This window comes from Egretta garzetta, unplaced genomic scaffold (assembly GCF_000687185.1).
Source record: "Egretta garzetta isolate BGI_Z169 unplaced genomic scaffold, ASM68718v1 scaffold314, whole genome shotgun sequence".
In the NCBI taxonomy this organism is placed as follows: domain Eukaryota; kingdom Metazoa; phylum Chordata; class Aves; order Pelecaniformes; family Ardeidae; genus Egretta; species Egretta garzetta.
Window position 1 is genome coordinate 4,092,713 of NW_009259531.1, and position 27,560 is coordinate 4,120,272.

General features: G+C 36.8%; 1 protein-coding gene across 1 annotated transcript in view; it reads left to right on the forward strand.

Moving 5' to 3' along the window:
- Positions 1 to 27,560, forward strand: part of NFATC3 (nuclear factor of activated T cells 3) — a 73,243-nt gene that overhangs the window by 33,442 nt on the left and 12,241 nt on the right. The window contains exons 4-10 of the mRNA XM_035893126.1: positions 8,628 to 8,827; positions 10,011 to 10,183; positions 10,966 to 11,106; positions 13,395 to 13,450; positions 14,086 to 14,212; positions 16,039 to 17,091; positions 25,782 to 25,883. Of these exons, the coding sequence (XP_035749019.1) occupies positions 8,628 to 8,827; positions 10,011 to 10,183; positions 10,966 to 11,106; positions 13,395 to 13,450; positions 14,086 to 14,212; positions 16,039 to 17,091; positions 25,782 to 25,883 (1,852 nt within the window). The remainder of the gene's footprint in view (positions 1 to 8,627; positions 8,828 to 10,010; positions 10,184 to 10,965; positions 11,107 to 13,394; positions 13,451 to 14,085; positions 14,213 to 16,038; positions 17,092 to 25,781; positions 25,884 to 27,560) is intronic.

Consider the following 27,560-nt stretch of genomic DNA (forward strand, 5'->3'; position numbering starts at 1 on the left):
GGGGCTCTGAGCAACCTGATCTAGTTAGCGGTGTCCCTGCTCACTGTAGGGGGGTTGGACTAGATGACCTCTAGGGGTCCCTTCCAACCCAAAACATTCTATGATTCTATGATTCTATGATTCTATTCCCCGGTCATTGTTAATAGGTGTGCTGTTCAGCTTGGCAGAGTAGCCCTTCAGCTTTTAAACACAGTTCTTTAGGAAAGTAGCTGCACAGCACTTGAAAGTGGAAAGAGAAGTGTCTGAAGAAGAGAGTTTGGTTTGTCAAAACCATGCACTGATGCCTCTTTGGTATTGTCCAAAAGACTCCAAGCTTGTGGGTCATATCTCTGTTGTCTCAGAGGTCAAAACATTTCAAAGGCATGGTTTGCACTTTTTTCTTTAAATGAACTTTTAAAAAAAAAATACTATTTTACTTTAGAAGTGGACTAAAATTTAATCAGTGAACTAAAACTTAATCAGTGGAAGTTCTTTTCCCTTAGGATTGTGTAGGTTTCATGGTGAATTATACCATACCTTTATTCATTGGCTCTTCCAAAGTAAAAGTAAAAATACCTAATTCAAGAGAACAGCTTTGTCTTTCCTTTCACCTCCATTTAATGGGGCCTTCATTCTCCTCTTTCACCCTCCTTATCTTACACCCTTAACTCTGGGGATGTTCTAAGGAATACAGAAGTGTCTGAAATGCATCCAGCTGCCATAAGACTATCAAGGAGGAAATAACTGATTACAGCCATGCTTTTCATATCAAGGTGTTGAAAAGCCTAGGAAATCTCCATCTGATGTAAATGCTGAGTAAGTGCTTATAGTTCTTTACACATCTGTGTGTTTCCATCCCCATTTCTTCGTGTTTGAACGGAGGATTCTTACATGGATACTGGTGCATTTGGTGAAGCTAGAGTTGTTAATCCAGTCTTTTGTTCACTGAAGTTATGCCAAATTTTTCCCCTGTCTTATATTTCAAGACTATGCCCTATTTTTAGGGAGGCCTATTCGTATGTAAAAGCTTTCTTTCTAATCAGCCTACTTTACCAATCCAGTAATGCCATAAGCAGTGAATTAATTGTGCAGAGGCGAAGGAGCACTGAAGTGTTGATAGAATCTTCAATTAGCAAGCAAAGAAAAGGCACATAAAAGATAAAACATGAGTATTAAATCCCAGTGAAAGTTTGGTTAAACATGGCAATTTCCTAATAAATGCTGGAAAGTTTTGCAGGAAAATTGCTTTAAATATACAATCAAATGGGTTTTGGCACTGCCTAAATGTCATTAGTATCATAGTATTGCTTGATTGCTGAGCAGAAAACTTAGCTAATGAAATGATTTTTCTAACTCCTTCCACCCCCCTACCCCCCAGCCCCCTCCAAGTTTTAGTTCCTTTTTTTTTTTTTCCTTTAGTTTTTAGTCTGAAAGCATAGGCATGTGAAACCCTGACATCACTTCTGGATTCAGTGATGCTATTAGGGTTTGGGTTTTTTGTAAATAAACAAAGGCAGCTTTGGTTCAGAAAAACAGACTATTTCAAAGTATACTAGTATTGTCTAATAAGTACCTGTTTCCTGTGAAGTGTATATTTTCTGTTTGACATTTTTCTCAAGGCTTGTTACAGGTTTTAAGGAATCACATCTTGTGGATAAATAACATTAATAACATTTACATTTCAATAGAGATTGGTAATACTTGGCCTGCAACAATAAATGGAAAACATAGACAGCACCTTCATAATTTAAAAAAAGGCAGGGAGGGGAGGTAAAACTTTGAAATATTAGAGACTTAAAAAAATTCTTCTCACAAGCTTGTCGGGTGTCGCAAGCTTTCCTTTAGATCGGAGCATGGAATTGATGATGTGTGAGCCAGATGTGGCCCTAATATAATCTGCGTGTAATCTGGAAAAATGCTAACTTCTTTTTTCCAGGTTGATGCCTCTTATTTAATGTGACCTATTTGCTTTCCTCAGCAAGGAAAAGGTTCTCGCCGCTCCTACAAAATTCCAAGTTTAAATGCTGCTGGCTTCAGTGATCAAATTAATCTATATAGACTCTAGTCTTACACATTCTTCTAAGGATTTTCCATGTGTGCATTAAGAACGTATGAATGCTTTTGTAATATAAAATACAATTTCTTGATGATCCAAAAATTCTCTCATTAACTTACTGTCTTTGTAGTTACTTGTTAAAAATTGCAAACTACGTATTGACATGCATGCATGAGTTACTGTATGCAGTATAGTAATACGGCTGGAACTGCTTTGGCGTGAAGCTCTTCTGGTTTATCCTGTAGTGACCTTCAGTCTTTAGCCTTCCAGCTTTAGTTTAACTTACGCATGCACTGACCTTTGCTATGGAAACGATATAGAAACACAAAAACAACTTGGCTGAGTTTCCTCGGCAAAGCAGTGGGTGGTGTGTCAGTATTCTGTTACAGAGGAGGGTTTCTAGAGGTCAGTAGTGACAGCGTGCAGTAACTTACTAGTTGTCTACAGCACGCTGTTTGCTCCTCCTGGGAAAGTGGTATATCTTTTTTTTAAAGTAAAATTAGTAACTTTTTTTTTGTAGTGTGCAGTTCTAGGATTGCACATTAATAGAGTAAATGTTACTATACATTTAATTGTAAATTAATAAAGTATACTCTATATAACTAGTGCTCAACCAGTACTTCTAAGTTAGTGTCTTTCTGTAAGTGATCCGTGACTCAATCTTGGGCAGGCTGATATTGTAGCAACTTACTGTAATGAGTCTTTATCGTGGTGATTCTGCAGTACATACCAGTAGGTTGTAAAATGCTGTTAATTTAAGTACCTGTGGTCTGTATGGAGACACTATGTTCTTATTTGTATATATTGTGTATTCTTTACTAAGGTGAGCTAAAGGTGCAGATACCATGGCTTCTTTAGGTATTTGAACAAAACGTAGTATCTGTTCTTTCAAGTTAATTATGTAGGTATTTTCAATGAACAATTAGTGAATTTTTTTTTTTTTTACTGACAAATGTTTGGGCTGTTCAACATACAGAATTGTGCATAAAGCAGATGAGGTAATAAGAAAGTGTCACCCTGCTGTCAATGAAACTAAGAACAATAAACATTTTTTGAATGAGAACAAAACTGTATTTAAAAGGACTGCATTTTAAGTTCCAAAATACATCAATTTTCCTGATTTGAAGTTGATTTGGTGTAGTAAGTTTCCTTTATTAGTCACAAAATGGGCATTGCATCAATAACAGCAATTCAGGCTCCAAAGCTCGTCTTTCGGGGGAGAGATGACAGTGTTCCTAGGAGATGACAAGTAGTTCAGATTCTGTGATAATTCAGTCTCCAGTGGGGACCAAGTGTGATGGGCAGAAAGTTCTGCTTTGCTTATGATGTAAAGGCTTTGTGTGGGAAGAGACATCCCAGGCTTACTCTCACCAGGATTATTCATATAATGGACTTTCAAATACTTTTATACTCTTCAGCAAACTGCTGAATGCACCTGCAGTTCAATAAAGTAGGAGTACTTTCAGTGAATTAGCAAAGTAATCCAGTGTTGTCCTCTGTTCTCAGGAATGGTGTGACATAGGCCATCTTTAATTCTGTGGTGCTAGGCACAGCGTGTTGGTTTCACTGAAGGCTTGGAATGATTATGTGATAGAAATTACATGGGATGTGCAGGCATCCTCTCCACAAGCTATCGCATAATTTTTTGCCTACGATGCCTGCACATCCCATGTAATTTCTCTCCACAAGCTATCGCATAATTTTTTGCCTACCCCCTGGCTCACTGGCCCCCTCAGACTCTCTGATTACAGACACTAAATTTTCAATTTCACTCTTGCACAATCCATGTCGTGCCTAGAGTTGTCAGCTCACTTATTAGACAAGATTTAAGGGGAAAATCTTAATTCTAAAGCACAAATTTGTATAATAAAGTTGAGGCTTTTTTGTTGGTTGTGGATCTTTTTATCAACATGTTTTTCACAATTTCTCTCAATGTTTTAGCTAGTCCACAAGGCTATCTATAGCTTGTTAATATTACTGTCTTTTTTGCTGTAAATACGGCTGTTGGAAACATGAGGATGCTGTGCAACCTGCTCATTGCTTGCTTAAGACTGTGGTATTTTTCCTTTTTATGTGGCCCCTCTTACTGTGATCAGGCCCTGAATTACACTCTGCAATGGGGGAGACGGGGTTATTCTTTTCTTCCCCACTCCCCAGCTTACTTAATTGCCACACTTATTGCACGTATTGGTCATATTTATGGCTTTACATTGGTTTTCTTTTATGCTGTTCTCTTTTTATTTTAAACCTTGAATAAATGCAATACATGATCTGTAATGCAAAGTACACATTTATGAAGTCTCTGATACCTTGCCAATATGTTACTACTCTGCCTAACCATGTATATATGTATATTCCAGTACCTTTAACAGGACTTCATTGCAGATCCTTTACAGCCATTCATTTGAGACAAAGCTATAGTGTAAACATCCGATTGCCATAGTTTGGGGGGTGGAGCTGGTGGCTTGGTTGGTTGTTTTGAGACTGCTTTATGTTAGCACGGCTTTGAAGTATGTATGAAATTTTCAGGGTTTTGCCCTGATGTTATTAGAGATCATTTTTTATTATGAGATACCTTATTTATATGTTTCTGTATTATAACATGCATAGGTTTCTTCTAAATTACTATAAAAGTGTATTCTGTTGCATTATAATATGTTTTTCTTGTAGCTTCCTTGGGGCGTTGGATTTCTTGTTTGTTTTCATTTAATGTATAAACCAGAAGGAAAGTGGCCAATGGTAGTACTAATGTGTGGGGTCCTGTTTGGGGGATTTATTATTTTTTTCTGAAGCTGTAGTAACATACTTTCAAATTTATACTTTGGTATAGCTAGTCTGTAGTGACGTGGGACAGTCAACAAGCACACAAGCTTGTATCATCACGATGATCATACAGAAAATGCACTTGATAATCTATTGATATATAGCTAATCTCTCAGTGGGGTGGGTGGTTTTTGTCAGACTTTTCCCTCCCACAACATGCTTTGCAGAAACCAGGGCCTATATGTCTTCCATAGTAGCCTATCTGGGCGAACATAGAGGCTGAACTTTGCTCAAGAATAATGGAAGCAAAACTAGTGTTAGCCACAGCTATGAGCAATTCAAATGTAGCATATGGCCATAGTCTCATGGGCAATACCACTGCAAATGCTGGCATGGGGTGTATTTTGCTACACTAAATCAAACTCCTGCTCTGTGTAGGCTTCTGTAGAGGACAGTTTCTCCAGTGACTGTAGACAGACCAGCTTAGTTTTACGAGTATCCCCCCTCCTTCTCACTCGTATCACCAGTATCTCTGGAACTGTTGTGTACATGCCCATTGTTAGGGAAGGGGAAGATGGCTTTAATTGGCAATTAGCTTTGTCACAGTGACCCCATTTGGAAGTTATTCAAATTTTTGAATAGGTCTGGCTTGTAATTTATATAATTCCCAGTATTAGAGTGAACGCATTTAACGAACGCCACATTTAGGCTGTATTCCATGTGTTAAGATTTAATTTTAACTCTGAGGAAAATGGACGGTGGAGTCACAGTGTTGAGAACTTGGGACAAGATGGCTGCTGTAAATGCTAAACTAGTACATGTCCTTAAATTCTCTTTGAACTCCTGAAATAATTCAGACTCACAGAAAATATGAAAATATTAATTTTGTATTTTTTAAAAAAATCTTTTCTTTTGGAAAGATATTGGGAGTCCTGCATCAAGTATAAAAAGGTACTTATGCATTTATGCATTTAATCGATGTAAGAGTTCCTATGCTCCACTATCAATGTGACAATAACAGAGTAAAGCTTGTTGCAGTCCAGTTGTGTTCTTGTAGTTTACAGGTGACTTCCGACAGATGAAGGGAGAGAAAACTGTCAGTACACTGATGGCCACAGGAAGTTCTTTGTCTCCACTGTAACATTTGTAAATGCTTCAATATCACATTTATGTACGTGGGAAGCAACTCTGATAATCTAGACTGTCTCCACTCAATGGCTATGGGGTTGGTTTGGTTTGGTTTTGTAGGGTTGGGGTTTTTTTCTGGATTTAGCTCTGTTTGTACTGAGAACCCTCCAGGGGGAGCAAAAAGATTTGACAGAAAGAAAGACTGCAAATCATAGACATACATATATAAATAAATGAGATCATGTAAGAAGTTAGTTAGAAATATGTCAACTATAGGACATTGTATTTGATAAAAGCTGCCATGACTTTTAAAGATTGCTTGTCTTTCTGTGGCAGCTATTTTTCCTTCATTATAATGAGGGTTTGAAGGGGTAAGGATTGTTAAACCCACAAGGAGATGTGACTTTTTGATTTAGCATTATTAAGTCGATTCGTTCTGCTTGCCTGTGCATACATGAATTCTCAATGGTAGCTGGAATCGGGTGGGGAGACAGATGAGAATTCACTGAGTTTAAGGACAGAAACCAAGCTGCCTTAGTGCAACTGCATTTGTAGTCTATGTACAATGTGGTATAAATGTAGTCTACATTTTATGGTAAAACTTGAACTGTACTGGCCTTTTAAAGGCACGACAGCTGGGCGATGTTGTACATTGCCCAGGAAAGGTACAAGGAGAGTGGAGGACAACAGAATTCAGAATTCTTTGACTACAACTATGAAAAGCAGCACAGTCTCCTTAATGCAGTAGTTGTCTAGAGACCTTCTAGCCCAGAAAAGCAATAGAAGCAGTAATTCTGAACTGTTTCCTTTCTTCCCTCTCCATTCACTAAAAAAAACCCCCAAAAAAGTAGAATGGGCATTTTTCTCTGAGAGCAATATCACAATGCTGTGATTTTTAACAAATAATGTATTTGATCTAGCAAGCTTTTGTGTCAGCTGCTCAAGATATGTGTGGTGTTGCTCAATAACAGTTATATGCTGTAGCTTGTCTGTAGGTTTTTATCTGCAGTATGTCTTGAGAATTATTTTAGAGAGAGTGTGTGTGTGCTGGATATGAAGAGGTAAAGAACAAGCCTCAGTTGTTTTCGGGGCTTTAGTTGAGTAAGCTCAGTTTTATTTGTCTTAGGTGGTCTTCTCAATCACATTTAACCTCATTGGGCAAATGGGAAGAACACAAACTAAAATTAGTGGAAGGGAAATACGACCATGCAGTTGTATCTAGACGGATTAATGAGTATTACATCTTGGACAAAAGCATTCATGTAAGGCTGAAAGCTTTGAGAATGGCTCTTTTAAAGTTCCAGACTTCTGTCGGAAACTAAATTTCTGTTCTTGATTGAGAAAGCTCTAATAAAAGTGATGAAACTGGTAGGTGCTGTCATAGCAGTAACTTGAATATAGAAAACAGGCATTCATTTGCTGTACATAAAACTGACTGCCAATAGTAGTGCATCGAGCTACGAGGAATCTACAGTGGTGCTTCTGATTTCTGGGTGTGGGTGTGCTTTGGTTTTTTTGTACTGCTGACTACTGGCGTTAAATTACTCTTGTAAGTAGGTTAAATTGACAAGGTTTTGTTTGGTTTTAAGCATTAGTTCTGTAAAGAGCTTGGATAATATTGTTGTGTGACTAAATAACTCTCCCTAGAGACAAAAATATTGACATGACAAAACCACATTTAAAGAATGACTGTGTGGCCCTCCCTTCAGTTTGAACATAAGTAAGTTGATGTCGAAGTGGATGAAATGTAAATTTGCTGCATTGCTTTTCAGAGCTTATATAACTTGAAGTGCACATCACTGCCAATTGCAGGAAGGTGAAGTAAACTTCATGGATTTGTAAGATTTTATAGGCTTCGGATTTAAAATTGCAGTGGCTAAAGGAAACTCACGTTACTGTTGGTTAAATTTATTTCTTTTAATCTTCTGGATAATATGTTGCCGATGTACAACGATAAAACTAGCTTTTTCTTTTACAGTTTGGGTTTGGGTTTTTTTCCTATGTTTCAACATGTTTTGTGCCTAGAATTACTCCTGTAGCTTGAGCAACAGGTGCTTTTATGACAACTGAGTGCATTGGTGGTTAGTCTTATATTTAAGAAAAGGAAAAATGCACGAATTAACATTTAACATCAATCCAATTTTGGTTTTTAAAACATTTTCTTTGCTAAAAATAGACCATACTTGACTTTCTAGCTATGAATTAAATTTTCTTTGTCCTACATAATAAATACATTTGCATTTACAAAACCTCTTAAGTTTAATGAAACTCACTATTGCATTCCATAGTAGAAAAAACAAACTTTAAAATATTTTTAAGTATTTCTAGGAAGTAGGTGCATCTTAGTAAAATTTATATTTTGGCTTTGAATAAAAACAATATCAGAAACACGCCTATAACATGGCATAGCTTGACATAGAAATTCTGTAAATAAAATTATTCTTTTCTCTTTGAGTGATTCAAAAGTAATAAAGATATTTTGATACCCGTTTGTTCTGGTAAATATTGTTGCTGGTATTTGTATTGGGGGGACAGATAGCTGTACTCCATTTTCTGATCTCTGAAGAGATTAAAGTTGTTTGTAATTAAATACTACTCTCTGACTCTTAAGTCTTTGTACTAGTTGTGTATTTATATTGTGCACACACAAATGCAGTAAAAGTCAACTAATATTTTATTATTACATCTGCTTTTTCATCAGCTCCTGGGCTACAGCGAAAAGCCAGTAAACCTTCAAATGTTCATCGGAACAGCAGATGATCGCTACTTAAGACCTCATGCATTCTACCAGGTGCACCGAATCACTGGAAAAACAGTTGCAACAGCTAGTCAAGAGATAATAATTGCCAGCACAAAAGTTTTGGAAATACCACTTCTTCCTGAAAATAATATGTCAGCCAGGTACGTTACAGCATAAATTAGTGGTTTAGTTGCTATGTGTCTTTTTTTTTTTTTCATTTGTGCAAAGGTGAAAGAAAAATATTGTAGAATGGCATATTTTCCACAAATCTGGCTCATGATTAAGATAGACACATCTCTTTAAACATGCAATGTTTAGGTAGTCAGACGTAAAGGAGTAGAGAGACAGGGAAGCTAGTAAGATTGGCAGGGAGACAGATGAGTCCTTCTGGGATGATACTTCCCCGTACAATGCATACATATATATGAGTCCACAGTTGTAGAATTGCATGTGGGCTACTGGCCAGTAGAGTTTTTGTTTGAGTTTTACAAAGACATAAGTCTTTATTCTATGAAAATACAGTCATACAGTTTAGTTGTTTGTTTCTTGATTGAATGTGGTGATTTAACTTCTGGTATGGTGGTAGGCCTTTACCTTGTTTTGACTACTTTTTTATTTCTAGAAATTGTGTTATTCTGACTTTCAGGTCTTGCCAGGTAGAATGTGCTAAATAATAGTTTAATGGTTAGTTAGAGCAACAGTTTAACTGCTGTGTTCTAGTGGAGGGTCAGCACAATTATTTGTTGATGTAGCACATTTATTTCTTGTGTAAACTTCTGGTCAGCTTAAATTTTCCTAGTTGCAGACTTCATGCTAGTTCCAGTGAATGCTATGAACCCATGATGATGTGCAAGATAACACTCCTTATAAGTTTATGTATACGTGTTACTTGATAAAAGTACATGTGTGTCTCATAAGTAATCAACAATTATGTGGAATGGTAGCTGGGATTTGATGGCTACACTTTTATCATTCTTTAGTCCTTCCTGTGGCAGAACTAAATATAGGTCTCTTGCTCCTTGTAAATGATGTTTACTGTGTTAAATAATGAACTTTAAAGGGTAAACCATGTGCAACAACACGTAATCTTTTAAAGGTTCAAAAAAGCAGCAGCTAGACATGTACAAAGCAAAATGTTTCAGGGTACTTGCTGTCAATTTTGACACTAGCAGATCTTTTAATCTCAGACATTTAAAATAACATTTAAAGTAGTGTAACATGGGGGAAAAATAGAACGCTCTTCATTCTTTAACAAAAGAAAGGCTTACAGAGTATGCTTTGGCAATAGTTTGATTCATTTTCTTCCATTTCTCTTCTGATCCATCCGTCCTCACCTATCTCCAGTATCGATTGTGCTGGTATTTTGAAACTTCGCAATTCAGATATAGAGCTCCGTAAAGGAGAGACAGATATTGGAAGAAAGAATACCAGAGTGCGACTTGTGTTTCGTGTTCACATCCCACAACCTAGTGGAAAAGTCTTATCTCTGCAGACTGCTTCCATACCTGTTGAATGCTGTAAGATTGCTTTAACTATACATAATTAATACTCATGTTTTCTGCATGTGTCAGTAGTATTGTCATTCTGACAATATTTATTGTCAGATTTACATATAACAAGTATGTGTAAAAAGCATTGTGTGTAAAGAGCTAAATTACAAAAAATGTATATATCTTTATTTAAAGGTGGTACTTGCCAAGTGACAGCCTGAAGCCTTGGAGGAAAAACAGTGTTTTAGGCTTTAAACCTAATACTGCAGTCACACAGCTACCAGCTTCAGTAGTTCCTGTATATGAGCAGAGGCAGCCGATAGATCTCACTGGAAATAAATATTCAATTTCAGAAAGAACTAATACCATTTCATTTACAAGAGTCTATACCATTACTTGTCTTTATACAGTATTATCTAATGAACAGCTGAACTTCTAGAGAATTCATTTGTTAAATGCTGGAAGTAAGGAATCAAAATATGACCTTTAACAATCTGATGTTCTTCTAGAATTCATTTTGTCTATAAAACTAAAGTGATTTTTAAACCAATATTCCTAAATGAAAAATCTGATTTGCTCTAATAGTAGAGACTGTTGGGATTCATGACTTCTTGGTGTTTCTTTTCCATAATTACATAATTTCACCATAATTTTAAAAACAAAGTAAATCCTACACAAATATGATTTATATATGTAAATAGATGGTCATTTTAGTTTCACCCCTGATTCTTCAAGTTAGGATCGTAAAAGATATGTCACTATGATTAAAATTGTGAATAATAATTTTTCCCTTAATTTTTTTTTTAAAGCTCAGCGATCTGCTCAAGAACTTCCTCAGATTGAAAAGTACAGCATAAATAGTTGCTCAGTAAATGGAGGCCATGAAATGGTGGTGACAGGATCCAATTTTCTTCCAGAATCTAAAATTATATTTTTTGAAAAAGGACAAGGTAAATACGATCTTACTTTTTTTTTTTTTCTTGAAAACAAAACCAAAAATGCTACCTGAGCTTGATTTTTAGGAAGTAAGGAGATTTTAAAAAGAAAAAAAAAAGTTAAGTCACAAGTAGTAATCTGAAATTTCAGTTTGGGTACTGATCTATATTCTGGTTGGCAATCATTAATGGAATGGTACTTCTGATTCAGGAGGGGTCAGTTACAGGCTAGCTAACGCTGAATTGTGGGTATTTGAAAGATGCTCTTGCCATCATACCATGCATTTTTAAAAAAAAAAAAAAAATGTACTGTTTGGCATTGATGTCATGTTACTTCTGATTTAATCATTGCATAGGAACTGACTTACTCCTAAGCTAATGAAATAACTATTAGTTAGAAAACACAAGTGATTTTTTTTTTCCATATATTTGCATAAGATTTTCTATAGAAGTTACTCTTAAGGGATACTTTTTTTTAAAAAGTCTCAGGCTCAGATTTGGTGTGCAGTATATGCTTTAGCTGGGACAGCAGTATATGCTTCAGCTGGGACAGCACCTAATTTGTATCTGTAAACAGGCAAGTGTGCGTGGAGGTAACATACTGGCAATAAGCAGTGGTATGAACAGCAGCGACCTTTTGTACATGTATGAAACATTTGTGTGCTTGACAAGTCTGTCAGGTATTTAACTGCCAAGAAATCAGAAATGTAGTCAGTTGTGTTACATGCTTCTCATTCTCTAGAGCCCAAGTTCAGTCTTCTAGGCAATACTTAGTCACAGGTGAGAACTGCAGTAGGTTTACACCTGTATATTAGCAAAGTAGAGTTAAAAATTATATTGCAGACATGCATTTCAGTTAAGGTATGCTAAAGACATAGCGTTTCCCTCATGCAGTGAAATCTGTAGAAAAATTTAATTGCTTCCTACTGATCTCCTGAAATGAAACAAATTATTCTTTGGGAGGGTAGTAGATTAAATTTTTCAGACTAATAAATAGGAAATAGAATCCCAAAGTGAGCAAGAAACTTGCAGATTTTTTTCCTTTCCTAAACCCATGTTCTTCCTTTCTTCTATCGCTTTCATAATGATGCCACTCCATAAACTAGACATTAAGACCAAAAAGACCCTATCAAATACATTTCATTTTTAGTTTAGATGTAATGAACATTTTGCAAGTTTTCTCTGGTTTTGTTTTGTATTATACACACACTTGGGCACATACTTGTGTATTACTCAGAGATGTTCAGTTACTCAGCATTCCTTCCTGGTTCCGTAGCTCTTCTGGATATACATCTTGCTCTTAATATTTCTTAATTAGACTAAAATGCATGAAAAATAGTTGAAAATTTAGGACTAGTTGTCTTAATACATAGAGTTTCTTTTCTTCGCTGATTGTCCCTTTGATAGAGAGAGCATAATATTTGAACAACTTACTTAAATTATCGTTGCTGTGACTTGAATACCCGATTTAAACTTTTGGGAGAACAGTAGCAAAAGTAAAATATGAAAAATAAAAGCTTGCAAAAAAGTCCAATTCTTATGCAAAAGAGTTGGGGTTTTTTTCATTAGCAAATACAACATAATTGGGGTTTTTATGTAATAATGTGTTTTGACACACAACCTGAATGCCTTTTAAAGAAGTGCTGCTGCTAGTCAGTTCCCTGATAACCTGTGCAAAACTCAATACAGAGAGGACCAAGTGTTAGACTAAGGATAGTGGGTTATGCTAGGTCAGAGAAGAGAGAGGTTCACCAAGGTGATTTACTTCCTTCACAACACAGACAACTTGGGTGTTTGAACTTAAAGGGTCTTTTGGTTCAGGGGAGGGTGTTTGTTTTAAACGTATAACCTGTGGGTATGTGCATGAAGATTTGGCTGGCATATGTTATCTCTCACAGGGTGACTTATAGGTTAAGTCACAAGCATGTTTGCTTGAATAATCACAAGTGTTAGTAGTAATTTAACTACCTTTTAAAAAATGTTTTTAGAAGAATGGGGGAAAAATCCTTCTCTACGCTTAAGAGTACACGCTGCATCCTTTGGAATTAAATCTTATCTGTACGTAATCAGCAGGTTCTGTTAAAATGCAGTCAACTTATGAACAATTTCTGTAGTGTTGAAACTCCTAAAGCATCTCTATAGTTTACACTTTGTTTACAATATCTCTCTGTTGTTGAATGGCCTCTTTGTGACTGAAAATAAATGCAGTTTTATATTAGGTATTTAAGTATTTTTAAGATAAATATTTAAAGTGTTTTAGAAAATGCTTTTTGCTTGAATTATTTTTCAATTTCTCTCAACAGATGGAAGACCTCAGTGGGAAGTAGAAGGGAAAATAATTAGGGAAAAGTGTCAAGGGGTGAGAAACAATTTTTTCTTACTTTAGAAAGCTTTCTGTTTTAAAATGTTTAAAATGAGAAGCTAGACGTCTTCATTGTTGTTTGAAATTTAGACTTCATTTAGTAAAGTAAGTAGATCACTGGCTGATTCAGACAGACAATTGGAGACTTCTAAATTGGCTTAATACTATAAAGTAGCCATTAAGATGATGCTTTGAAGGAACTGGAAATAGTATGCTTGTTGTGAAAGCAATGAAAAAAGAAATTGAAAATTGAAAAAAGAAAACTGAAGATAATTTTGCTAAGATGACAGTGCATTAAAATTTTTCTTAAAAGCTTAATGATCAAAAATGCAATTCTTTGACTGCGAGAGGGGTTTTTTTTATGCTCTGGCAGATGAACAAAGCACCCTTTAGATAATGTGTCTATTTAATTAAAAGCATTACCTTCAGAACACTTGTGTTTAAAAGAAGAAAAAAAGTCTCAAAAGTTTGCTTATAGTAGTTTTACTATGTAACACGTATAAACTTGACATTTAGCAATTTCAAAATATCAGTTTGCTTTAGTTTTACAATGGGTTTTAGTTTTTCTGTAATTAAGAGCAGTTTCATCTGCCTTTGATATGTAAAACTTTTTTGTTTCAACTTTCATATAGGCAAACATCATACTTGAAGTTCCTCCGTACCATAATAAAACCATTACAGCTGCAGTTCAGGTGCAGTTTTATCTCTGCAATGGCAAGAGGAAAAAAAGCCAGTCTCAACGTTTTACTTATACACCAGGTATTAAATAAAAAATTTAAAAGTTGCATTTTATTTTGTTTTTTAAAGTAGATATTTGAAAGTAATTCAGACAGTCTTCTACCTTTTGACAGGTAGGTAGGACTAGTTTTCAATGGTTTGTAAAACAACTTACTTTAGCTTGTCTAATTAAAAAGCTGAAATTTAGAGTAATAAATTACAGTGCTATGATTACAGCCAGGTATTTTTTCATTACACTCTTTACAGAATAATTTGCATTCTACTTTTCTTTGAGAATTATGGTGACTCTCAGAAGCTGCTCTTCTAAATAACCCTAGTGATGACATGGAGGATAGTGAAATCATAGAAGAACAGGTTTTACGCATTTTTTCCCCCCTTCAAATGTCAAAAAAACCACAGGCTTAGATATAGGGAAGATAAAAAAAAAATAATTTTTCCCCCCTCTGGACATACTGCAGCATGTTGAGAGAAAACAGTTTGTAACTTAGTTAGAGGCAAAACCTGCATGCTAACTATGCACGTGGTTAAAACATCTTAATCCCTTCCATTTGGTATGAGGAAGTGGTTACTACTAGATACTCAATGCCTAGTCCTTTGCCTGCCACTTACTTTCTTTTCTTTTAAGAAATTCATACCTACCTAGAGTAGTCAGAATTCAAAAGGTACCAGTGACGTTGCTAGACCCCTTAGTCCTGTTCGGAGTACCTGAAGTCAGGTATCTGAAGGAGTTTTTTCGAAGTCAGACATGGATATTAATATAAACTTCTTACAGCTAATGTGTATGCTGACAGAGCCAATTCCCATTCATTTACACTACTCAAAGTAAGTTTTGCTGACTTGTGCTCTAAAATTAATTACTTCATACCTTCATGCACAATTTAAGCAATGTTACCTGGGTATTTGGTACACTATGTATACGTTAAGAGTGTTATCAGATTCATGCGGTGTTTTTAAACCATTCTTAATATCAGCTCCTACCATAGTTACAAGACACATCTTAAACTATATGTTTGTTTGAGAAATCCATATTTATTTAAACAGTAGAATGAAGTAATGACACTTACTGCTTAAATAAGAAGCAAGTTTAATTATAACTGCAGCTGTTACTGCATACATGTTTTAAAATCCGTTTTATCTAGAAATATATACAAGTCTCTTTAACAGTGTATTGTATAAAGTAGTGATGGAGTGGTCAAAAGTGTTAGCATTTTTCTTCTATTTGTGCTTAAAATCAGTATCTTTTCATGAGCTTACAAGCAGCTTCAAAAAAAAAAAAAAATCCTGTAACTGAAAGCGTGTTGATTTGTAACTCCCTGTATTATAAGAACAATTGTTGCCATCATTGACATTGGGGGATATGCTGAAAGAGCTGCTGTAATTAAAACAACACATGCTACTCAAACTAGTTTAACTATATTGCCAAAGTTCAGCTGTCATCTTGGCCAGAGGCTAAGGAAAGTCTGAAACCAGCTAAAAATTTCATTCCCTTTTCCTAGCGCCCGATACTGACCTCTTGTCTGCCTATTTTCAGTGGAGCCCAGCAGCAGCCCCCATGCTCCCCACCCCTGACGAGCTGTATCCTTTAGCTGTACTGGAGTTTCTCTGCCCAGGTTGCAAAGATCTTTAAAACCGTACACTGTGTGGGAGGGTATTTTAGAAGGAAAAGTAATGGCCTTTGAATAAATGCTAGCAGAGTTGTTCTGGCTTTTAAGGGTTAATATAGCAGGTGTAAAGTAAAAGAAAAAAAATTAATAATACTGTTGTGGCTGTTAAACAGCAACTACTGTGTGTATTTATCACAGAATACAAATGGTTGGAATTGTAATACACTGTCTTACTTTTTCTAGTCATAATGAAGCAAGAGCACAGAGATGAGGTGGATTTGTCTGCTGTTCCATCTTTGGCCCTGCCTCACACAAGCAATGTCCAGGGCCTGCATTCTATCCGAACTCAGTTGCCTTCACCAGAGCAAGGGCATCCACATGACAATTTACTGTCTACATCACCCAGGAGCCTTGTGTGTCCAGTGCAACCACCATACACAGCAATGGTGACCTCAGCGGTATCCCACCTGCCACACATGCAAGGTAGAAACCTTAGTCCAAGTGAAGAGTGTCATGTCTTGCCTCCTGCTGTGGTTCAGTCTTTTCAGGTAACATCAGCACCTCCTGTGAGGCCTTCTTACCAGCCTATGCAGTCTAACGATGTATACAACGGACAGTCTGGTCTTCCTATGAACTCTGCCTCCAGCCAAGGATTTGATACTATTTCATTTCAGCAAGACACAGCTGTACCTCATTTGATAAATCTTAGCTGCCAAGCTCTACCACCAATGCAGTTTCACTCTTCAAATCCAGGTTCTGTGTCAACGTCAAGTACAGCTGGGCACCCGTTAGCACACCCAGCTCATTCAGGACAGTCATCTACTCACCTACCGTCGATGGGATACCACTGCCCAAGTGCTGGACAGGGCTCCATCCCTTCTGCGATGAGTCGGTCCCTCGGGCAGTCTTCTCCCCAGCTACAGCAAGTCCCATACCATTCTACGAATCCAGCATCCGCTTCATCCCCATCCCCAACAGCTTCCCACCCTTTGGTCCATTCACCACTGTCTGGACCTTCTTCACCCCAGCTACAACCTATGCCTTACCAATCTCCTAGCTCAGGACCTGCTTCATCTCCCCCGCCAGCCACTGTAAGTCACTCGGGACAGCACTCCCCTCAAGCACATAGTCCAGCGCTGGGAGGTCTTAATGCAGCGTCATCCCTCGTACACCATACTGTATGCGATTCATCTCCATTTTCACCAGATGGGGCAGCTATTAACATAAAACCAGAACCTGAAGATCGAGAATTGAATTTTCAAACAATAGGACTACAAGACATCACACTAGATGATGGTAAGTGGATATAGTATTTTAATATTGGGATCTAATCTACATTAGACCACAAAGTGGGTGTGGGAGGGTTGTTCTGTTTAGAACATGCTCTTCTTCACAGAAGTAAATTGGAATCATCAAAATAGAGTAGTATTTTTGCATCCAAAGCAATGACTTATTTAAAATTTGTAGTTACACAGTTCAAGTACTTTAGTCTCATTTGCCCTTAAGACTTTGGTTTTGTCATAAAACAGGGCTCCTACATGTTGACACCTGATATACAAGGGCCTAATTTGAAGCCTTTTCTGATTGTCTTGTTGGTATGTTTCAGTGAAAGTCACACTAATATATCTAAGTTACGTACATGTAGTTTGGAGTCTTGTTTCTTGGAGTTGCCCCAGTTTTGAATGGCAGGCTAGTTTTTTGCACATGTATCACATGCATTTTGGCACTGTCTTCGTCTCCTCACAGGCGTTCTGTAGGTATGCCGTCATCATCCGGCACCTCTGCTCACAGTAGCTGTTTGCTCTCTCCTTACCACTCTGGCTCCCCTTTTGAGAAAGTCACTTGTTTAACATAAACAGGAGGAGGACATTCTAGTGCTAAAGGCTGGGCTAGAAAGTTCTCTACATTAAATACTTGGACAGTGTTGATTTACAACACTTGTCCAACCAAGTGAAAAGAAAGAGATAACAGATCCTAAACATCAGGCTACAAGGCGTAGATGCAAAGCAATTTAAAGAACGTGTCATGTTAATAGGACTGGAAGAACAGAAGGCCTGGCCTTAAAAGGTGTTGGTATCAGTGATGGGAATCTTACTAATATCTCTTTTCTACAATAGCCTTAATTGTTGTGGTGGGGTTTTGGTGGGTTTTTTTGGTGGTGTTTTTTTTTTTTTTTTTTTTTTTTTTTTTTTTTTTTTTTTTTTTAAATATTCCCTAGTAATTACTTAATTGCATCAGCAGTAGCGTAAAGACTTAAGTGTAGGCCATCTGTTAAATATCCATGTCAGTCCTAGTTCCTTGCATAAACGGACTTTGCTGCTATTACCTCCAGTCAGTAATAAGAAAATGTAGAAAGAAATGCCTTTAAAGGCACAGCATACTGGGAAGAAAACAAGAGAAACTGGTAATATAGTTGGGCTTTCAGTTAAATGGCCACCCTAATTAAACAAAGCTCTCTTTATAGAAACACTGCTAATCAGTCAACTTCATTTAGAAAGGAAGGAAGATACTGATTCTATCAAGGACTTGCTGAGGGGAAGAGAGCAAGGGTTTATGAAACAGAATGCAACAACAACAAAAAAAATAGCATTTTGTACTTCTGTACTAGAGGAATGAGAAAGAAATCTAAGGAAGTGTCATGTTCGTGTTAGAACCTACCTTTTTCTCATCCTTCTTCCCTCCACAACCACAAAAAATGTGTAGAAATAAATAAAATACAACTAAATACTGTAGGTAAACTTTTCAAAATATAAGCAGAAGTGGTTAGCATTTATGAGCGTCTTGGCAGTTTGTTTATGCTTGTCCAGAAATTAAAACAAATGCACAGTAAAAAAGAAGCCAATTTTTTCCCTATAGCACAAATACTAGTTGCTTTTAGAAACTATTTCCATTGCTTAACACAGTGAAATTACTGAGTTTTTTCTGTGTTGACAAAGACATCGAATCACAGGAAAAGCTGCAAGAGTCACAGCTTTATTAATTTCTTTTTTTAAATATGCTTGCTATAGAAGTTTAAAGAAGGTCTGATAACTGGTGATTAAACTATACACTTCCTATACGGAAAGTTGAACATGATTTTAAATGCTAAATGAGCAGCAACAATACATTTGCAAGCACAGGGCTTACCTTCATTTCAGTTTCTTATTACTGCCATTCAGTGATTGCTTTGGGGGTTGGGTTTGGGTCTTTTTTTTACGTTTCCAATCTGCAAATACAAATCAGATGTCTAGTCTGAAACCTGCTGTTCCAAAAATCTTGAAGGGCATAGTGACAAGAAACAAGCTGCTCAATTCTCTCAACATGAGTAAATACTTCCTCTGCTTAATCAGCTTTAAATAAAAAACATGTTTAGACAGAAACACTTTTTTACAATTTATCTAACATATTACTGTGGTTTAAAAAATCATCTCAAAGTTTTTCTTTTATGTATAATTGAGTTTTAGTTTCTGTACAAATAGAGGTAGACACAAATAGCAAATCAGTTATTCTACATTAATGTTAACAACAATTAAGGAAAAAATCCGAACATAATTGCATACATAAATGAATGTTGATAAAGTATGTTCTCCCAGCTAATATATCAAACCTGAAAGCTATATTTAATTGGAAAATAGGATTTTAATGGTTACCAATTAAGGCAAATAAACCTCTCAAAATAAAACACTAAGGCAAAGTCAACTGAAAATTTTATAAATCATGTCCGGATTACTGACCTTAAATATTTAAAGTCAGTAGTCTTAAAAAAAGTAAACAAAAAACTCAAAAAATCCTGACAGCCTAAATGATCTTCTTTCTTTTAAGTAACATGCACTATTTCAAAATTAGCATAGTAGATATTTTCTTTGCCAAGAAAATAAAATATTTACAGAAATTTAAAAAAAATCTGAGTATAGCATCGAAGTGCTACCTCATGACAAAAGTAGTCCTGGAATTACTAAGCTGTTTAGTTTGACAGAGTATGATTTTAAAATTCTGTAGAAAACAAACACACACTCCCCAAAAAGACCCACCCCACCTACAGAAGTGGCAGTCTGGATAGCAATTCCTTTAAGCAAGACTCCTAAAAGTGAATCTTAACTGCCCCTTCAGCCAACATTCAAGCTTTTTCTTCAAAACACACCAAAAACCCCCAAATCCAGTACAAAGCTGCTTCATCCATCAGTGCTCAAGCCAAGAGCATCTGGCTTAGTTTTGATCCAGCAACTCCTGGAAGGTGTAACACATCTGGATTCACCATTTATAGCTTCCCCGCACAGTCAAAGATGCTTGGCAATGACCAGAATAGAGCATCTTTTAAAATTTTGCTGTATTCCTATGCACTTTACCACTTAGAACAAGCTGGGCTCTGTTCAGACTGTGACTAAAAAAGGATTACATCATTTAAATGTAGATCCTATACCTGGGTGTCCAAATAAAGCACCTTCCTCCCCCCCCCCCCCCCCCCGTTTTTTTTTTTTTTGTGAACTTGCTCTTTTGTTTGGCTTCCCCTCTGGCATCTTTGCTCCCTACAAGGAACACTTTCTAATTCCCTTGAAGAAACAAGGGATCAAAATCCACGGGGACACCTAGATACAAAATTCAAATGATATTACAGAAAACATTTGAAACATAACACAAATTCAAAGTAATTTGTCCTGTACGCTATTTCTCAAAAGGTGTTCTGAAAATCAGTACTTTTTTTCTTTGCAATAGTCAATCTGCACAAGCGGTAAACTTTTGGACTTGAACTACGTAAAAGCAGCTTCTTGCTCTTTATTTGTCCCCTCTGCTTCCCGCTCCCCCCACTCACCCCCAAGTTGGGCCTTCTTTTTCGTTTAACATCTGCCCAACTCCCCATGCTAACAATTCCCTGTATAGACAGGGATATCTTTAAGACTGCAAATAGGTGTAAACAAAGCAGCTGAAATGACAAGAAACAGGCAGTTGGTCATTTCTGTCCTTTCCCATATCCACCATCCATACTGTGCTTCGTTCTATGCTTATCTAATAAAGGTCCCATTTCTTCCCCACTTGAACAAAGAACTAGTCAAGGTTAGATTCAATCTAGTTGTATGACGAGGCCTTGTTATTCCCCCCCACCCCGTTTTTAAAAAGTTCTCCTAGTGTGGTGGTTTACTTATCCCACTGTCAAGTTTTAGGTTTAAATCTATTTTAATACTGTTGATCTAAAATTTAATCTCTTGTGGTTTGCAGTTTAGGAGTGAGTTTACCTTAGATTTCATGGCTTTTTACAATGATGAGATTTGTAATGTGTACAACTGTATTTAACCATTTTTAAGGTATTATGTTACTCTGTATTCAGCAAATCAGGATGACCTTCTACTAATCCTCTTACATTTTGTTACTCATTGCATCTCCATTACATAAAGCTGGAGATTAGAAAATCCAGTATGTGGATTTACTATAAATCATAACTAGAAATCCTCTAACCATTTTGTGTGCATAAAGCAGTAAGTCTGCCTTGTCAGATACATTCCATGTAGAATTCTAAGCCATCTGCATTCATTCATTTTAATAGTTCTGTGATAACTCTCTAGTTGATAAATTCTCTTGCTGGGAAGCTCAGAGGTTATTCTAATCTTTGCTAGAAAAGTTGTATGTCTTTACAGGTAGCTTTTTACTGTAGCTTCATCTTAACTTCTGGAGAGTCACAGGAGTAACTAATAAAGTATTGGACAGTGACTACTTTGCATTTCTCTATATATTTAAAACTTAAGCATTAACAGGTCATTCTTAATTAAAGCAGCGTCCTGCCAGACAGAGCATTGAAGGTCTACAGAACCACAAAAAATACTGAATGCTAGAGTCTAGCTTCATATGGAGGAGAGCGGCTCAAAAACCTCCTCCCTTTTTGCTGGTGCAACTCCTCCCGAGATGTACATCTCAAAGTCTAGGTTTTTTTACTTTCTCCTAAGCACAGAACAAAGCATTGCATCTTGCAGCAGGCATGCCCATCATGGATTTGCGTGACAAGAACTCTAGGTTACAGTGTACACAGAACTCTCAGAATATTCCTGTTGATAAAAGACATTCCAAAAGTTATACCAGTATAAATTGTTTAGTAAGGTTGTGTTCAAATTCCTCCTTTCTTGGCATTCTGTACATTAAATATATATTGTCGAGCCGTCCGGAGATAGCAATAGAAAGCAGTTTACAATTCTAATTCTTCACATAAGTTTATGGGCTCTTGCAGTGAGATGTTGAGGTCAAGTAATAAAGCAGAACATGAAATGTATTGGAAGAGAATGGGAATCTACTTTTAGAAATCAGTTTTATGAATGAGATAGAGAAAGATCCAGGCTGAGCAGTAGATTAAAAGGAAAAGGTTGGAACAGTGAGGAAAGGTGAGGACAGTGTTACCCAGCTGGGGTTGTCAACAGTTAAAGCATGCTATGACCGTATCTTCTCATGGATTCATTCACTGTGTTCATAAAATCTGTGCCAGCAAGGCAGCTATTGAGAAGACCCATTATAGACTGCTGATGTGTAAAGAACTTCAGATAAATCCTTGGGTATCTATGACCAGCTAATGTATGAAACTTCCTGTTTGCTTCCAAGAGCCACAGAGCACCTTGTAACTAATTCACAGTAAGCTCAGCTAGTTGCACCACCATCTTTGCAAAAAGATTCCCATTTAAGAATTAGAAGATGATAGAAACTTACTCTGTGAATGCAAGTGCGTGTCTACATCGTGGTGCAGACGCTCGCAATAGTAGCAGAACAGGAAGGAGGTAGGCGTGCCCTTGTGACACCTGCAAAAACACGCATAGACACTTTCGCACCGCTTTCCACTGCACAGCATGTGTCCTCTAGCTCCAAGGTTCACACTTAATACTTACTATGTTAGACTCAGCTATCTTGTGTGAGAGAAAGGGTAAACATAGGACTTAAATGAGTTGGTTTCACTATGATACATAAATGCAGAGTGTGACATCATAACCGTGACACGAACAGAGATATTTGTTACTATACCAAATAACTGCAGAGCTTGGGCTGTGAATCTGCAGGCACATTCAGTCTGTCTGTATAGCTATAAACATAATGTGCACAGGAAAACTATACTCCTCTTAACACTTCATACAGCCTTATTTTATCAGATAATAGGGAAAAAAAGGTACTTCTTAATAAAATTGGCATTGAACCTGAAATTACTAAACGTAAGCCTGTTACCTTGAAATGGTAACATGTAAGGCAACCCACCATGCCATTGCAAACATGGCCTGCCATAGGAGAGGGTTTGATCACAAACCAACAGAATCATCTGGCTGCTCCACAGCAGAGCAGACTGGGGGTTAATTATAGCCTGACAGCTTTTTTTTTTTTTATTAGGGAAAGTTGACACTGTGCTACTTGCTGGTCATGTGGAGTCAAAACCAGGCTAAATATACTGTACTAACCAATGTGACGTAGCTGCAGGGATTCTTCACCTAAATGCAGCTGAGAGAGTTCTATCCGGAGCTGGCAAAAGAAGGCCTTTATCCAAGGACGCGTGTGCTGCAGTCTATCCATAACGTTCTTTGAGGTTTACAGATCTTTGTTACCTCTGTAAATACAGCAATTCACTCATCTGTCCTCTAAAACACATAAATTCCTAGGCGGATGCAGCAATACCACCAGACCTAGACAGCTCATACGATCTGCCATACAATTATATCAAACTTCTTTTTGCAAAGCATATTAAAAAAACACACTCTGTACTACTTACTCTAGCAACACTGCAAACAAATCATGCATTCTAGAATATTTTGGGGGTCTACTTTTCTAAAACCAGTGCATCTTCTAGTCTTAAGTCCTGTTGCCCACATGCATCCTACTTCAGTTCAGTAGTAGTAAAGGATACACAGGCTAATCAGTACTTACTGGTCTGCCTGTATCCATAATAGAACTCTTAATTTTAGGTTGACTTACTGCTTTGACCCAGATCTGGTGCAGATAATTGAGGGTTTAAAGTTTTTCTTAACCTTTCCTTATTTAAGGGAGGAGCCAAGACAAAGAGGTGGTTCATAAAAGTATGACTTTTTGATCAGTTAAACAGGTAGATCTATAGGATGTCAGTTTTCTTGATTTCTATTTACATTTAATATTTTCATTTTACTGTTATATTCTTTGGGTAACAAAACACATTCTAGTATTGCTTAAGGAAGTAAAAACCTTTCTCAAATGTTCATGAAATTATGAAGTGGAAAGGTATTTTTAATGTATGTTTATCTGGTACCTCAAGTTCTGTTTAACTTAAGTATGCATTGAACAAAATCTTTATGCTGTATTACACACTTTAAAAGGCTGTTGCTTTCTTTACCACATTTCACAAACAACAAATACTGTGTGCCCGAGGCAAGTGCATGCTTTATTCCAGAAGGTGCTGGCTGGAGACATGTAACATGCGCTACAGAGGACACGTTTTGTCAGGGATTTATAAAAGCAAAACGTCAATACTGTCAGCAGCTTTGTCAGGACACGCAGGAGCCGCAGAATCCCTCTATGTATGAAATGAATTAGAAAAATTGCTCAGAATCATATTTCTCTACTAAAGTGACAGATAATCCTTACTGGATAAGCTATGCAGACTTTATGGTGTAGAGACTGTTGCTTAAAAGAGCTAATTAACTCCCCTGTGCTCTCTGGAGGCTTTTTGTGAGCATGGTGGTTGTCTCGTCCTTTGAAAGCCTTTAAAGAGGATAGCCCGTAAAAGTTAATTTGTTTCATCCCAAGGTACTTTTCTGCCCATCTCCCTGGATTCATCAGATCTTTATTTAAATGTCACTTTCTTGCTGGTTCTACCATCATTGGTGGGAAAAATGTTCTTTGCTTAATCTCCTATTATTTGACAAGAATTTGTCCTTCATCTACTCCTTTCCTTCAAAATGGCAGTGGACGTTGTCACTGAAACCCAGATAGTGCTTTCCACTTCCTGTTTAAACACATGTAACTTTACGCTTTAAACAATTAAGCATAAGAAGTCATCCAAAGAAGTAATTTGAACTGCTTGAATTTCGGGAGGAAGAATAGACTCTTCCATTCTCCTGGGAGTCATCCCTAAGCAGGGTTTAGAAATCATGCTTTATCCAGAAGGCACAAATTTGCCAGTTTCCAGAGTAATTTTATTAAGTTTATTAAAGCCTAATTTACTAAACTTGCAGCTCTGTCTTGTGCAGGAAAAAAAACCAAACCCAAACCCAACCCAGCATACTGCTGTAAGCTCTGCATAGTCACTGATCACAACAGAATAAACAGGCACTTGTTGGTTAAAGTAATAAATACGCTATTCTACATTTGTTTTTCCTCCAGGAAAAACAGTTCAGTGGAATACAGTTCTCCACTTCCTCCTTGGTTTCTCACATTGCTTTGGTCTGATAGAGCTACCCATTCCAAGATAACACCTCATTTTCCAACACTTCAACCTCTGCGTGGCCTGACGGCAGATCAGTACCTTGGGCAAAAGGCTCAGACAGTCTGACAAGTCAAGGGGAAGCCAACAGCTGTTTACAGCAGCAGTGTCCTTTGTTTAAAGGATAGGAAGAATAAAAATAAAGGTTTTATTTACTAGTACTCTTTTGCTTCAGTGGAGGTGCTGTCAAGGGGCATAAGCACTTTTTGAATTTGACTACAGGAAGTAAAGCAGATTGACAAAACTGCAGGAGAAATGTTCTAAACTAACATAAATACTAAAGTGAAGTTTACGTAGTATAAAATTCATGATGATACAACTAAGCAGACATCCAAAAACATTAACCGTTACCTTTATGGCTCTGGCTGCTAACTGAAAAGTAACTAAATATACAAGATAAGTGATATTGTTTCTAATAGGCACCCTGATAATTTATAAGTAGTTACTTATGTCAACATATTTAGTAGTTGTGAATGAAACTGGGTATTTAAAGTTAGTGCTATTAAAAGAAAACTGAAAGTCACTTCCTGGTTGAGTGAACTGTAACTTCTTGGTTTAGTCCAGTCAGTAGTTATGTCTGTCTTCTTCTCTGACACAGACAGTTTTATCTCTGACCTGGAATACCAGCCATCAGGTTCAACAGAGAAATGGACTCAACATTCAGCACTCATGTCCAACTCCTATGTGGAAAATCTAGAGGGTGAGTCTGCTTACTGCAATGCTTCAATGTTTGAAATTGGAGCACGAAGGAAAGGGGAAAGTGTTTGAATAGTCTTAACATCTGCAAGTGAAAAGCACTATGTAATACTGAAGTATTGCTATAACTGGACACCTGTGTATTCTGAAACAGTTGGAAATTCAGAAGTTGTGAACCAGGTGTACACTCATTCAGTAAAAACCTCCACTTAAACTACATATAGCTGCCACAGAACTTCCTGAGTGCTGTAGGATCTAGTAAAACAACAGAAGAGGATATGAAAATCTTAAGCCAAATATGGGCAAGGTTGTAGAGTGGCCAGATCAGTTCACTATGAGAAATTTAGAATGTTTCTCCTTTTTAAAAAAAGATGAAACAATGTCAATTTACCTAGATGGAATACAGTGGCATGCGCTACCAATCTAAGTACAATGAATACAGATTCATTAGTAGATTTCTAGTTGAATGTGCACTGTAATTGGGAAAGATCGTCTGGATTTATTTTAAAATGCTTTCAGCTTCTTTTTCACATACAAACAAGATCATTATGCACTATGACTCTTAAATAGTAACAATATTAGAAATTGACACATGGTATATTCGTCCTGTTTGTGTTTATACTCATTTTTCTTAAGTGTTTTTCACTTTATTACAAACATGCCTGAAATGCCAAGGAACTATACTGTCCCTTTTTTTTTCAGATACATACACACACACACATATAACACGTTTTACTTTCCCCATAGATTTTTCAAGGGGAGCACCTGTAAGTGTACAGTAGATTTGGGATTGTTAACAGTAAAGTAACAAAGCTCTGGGTATAGCCTTAATAAAACCCTCACACAATTAGTGTGTAGACTGACCTTAATGTTGCCCATGAAACTAAAATAAATCACGATGTTGGTCTTTTACCATCTTTCAAAAGATTTTACTTTTTCTTAGCTCATCTTTCCTTACATACCAAAATGTTATTAGCAAGGTAAGTAGCTACTATTCAGAATGACAAAACTAGGGAAAGGGCCCTGTACGCTAAGTTGACTTTTCTGTATCTTGAAACAGCAAATTGGTTAGTAAAATAACAGATTATTTCTGTGTCCTAGACTATATCCTGTGCAACTCAGAATCTGGTAGGTACAGAATAATGTTGAAGAGCAGGAGTTCTTGAAAAATGAAAACTCAATTTAACAGCGCAATAACCTCCAAATACCAGTATCATCAACTAAAGAGTGACGTACAGGTTCGCAACCCCCAAACTTAGAATTCAAAAATGTACGGCAACAGGTCCTTTTCTAAAAGGGCACAAAACCAGAAAACCAGACCCAGAGAGAAATAGGCTTACACACAAATGCTACCATCGGAGAAACATGGCGAGGTTTTGAATTAAAATAATGGGTATTTTAGGTATTTGCTGTAAGAAAGATAGTGCGATACTAATGCAAGGGATATGTTTACACAAGAAAGTTAGTAGAATGGTTCTGTACCTTGAAGTACGCTTAGTGTGAAATCAGACAACCTAACTGTATCAACTAGTAGTACAGAATGCTTACAAATTTAACGTTCAGGCTTAAATTAGGAAGAGCATAGCTTCTAAATTATATTGCTGAACAGGAGAGCAACTGTAACTAGCGTGCTGCAGGAGATCAGACAATCTGCAAAGGCAGGAAATAGACTCATGGAATA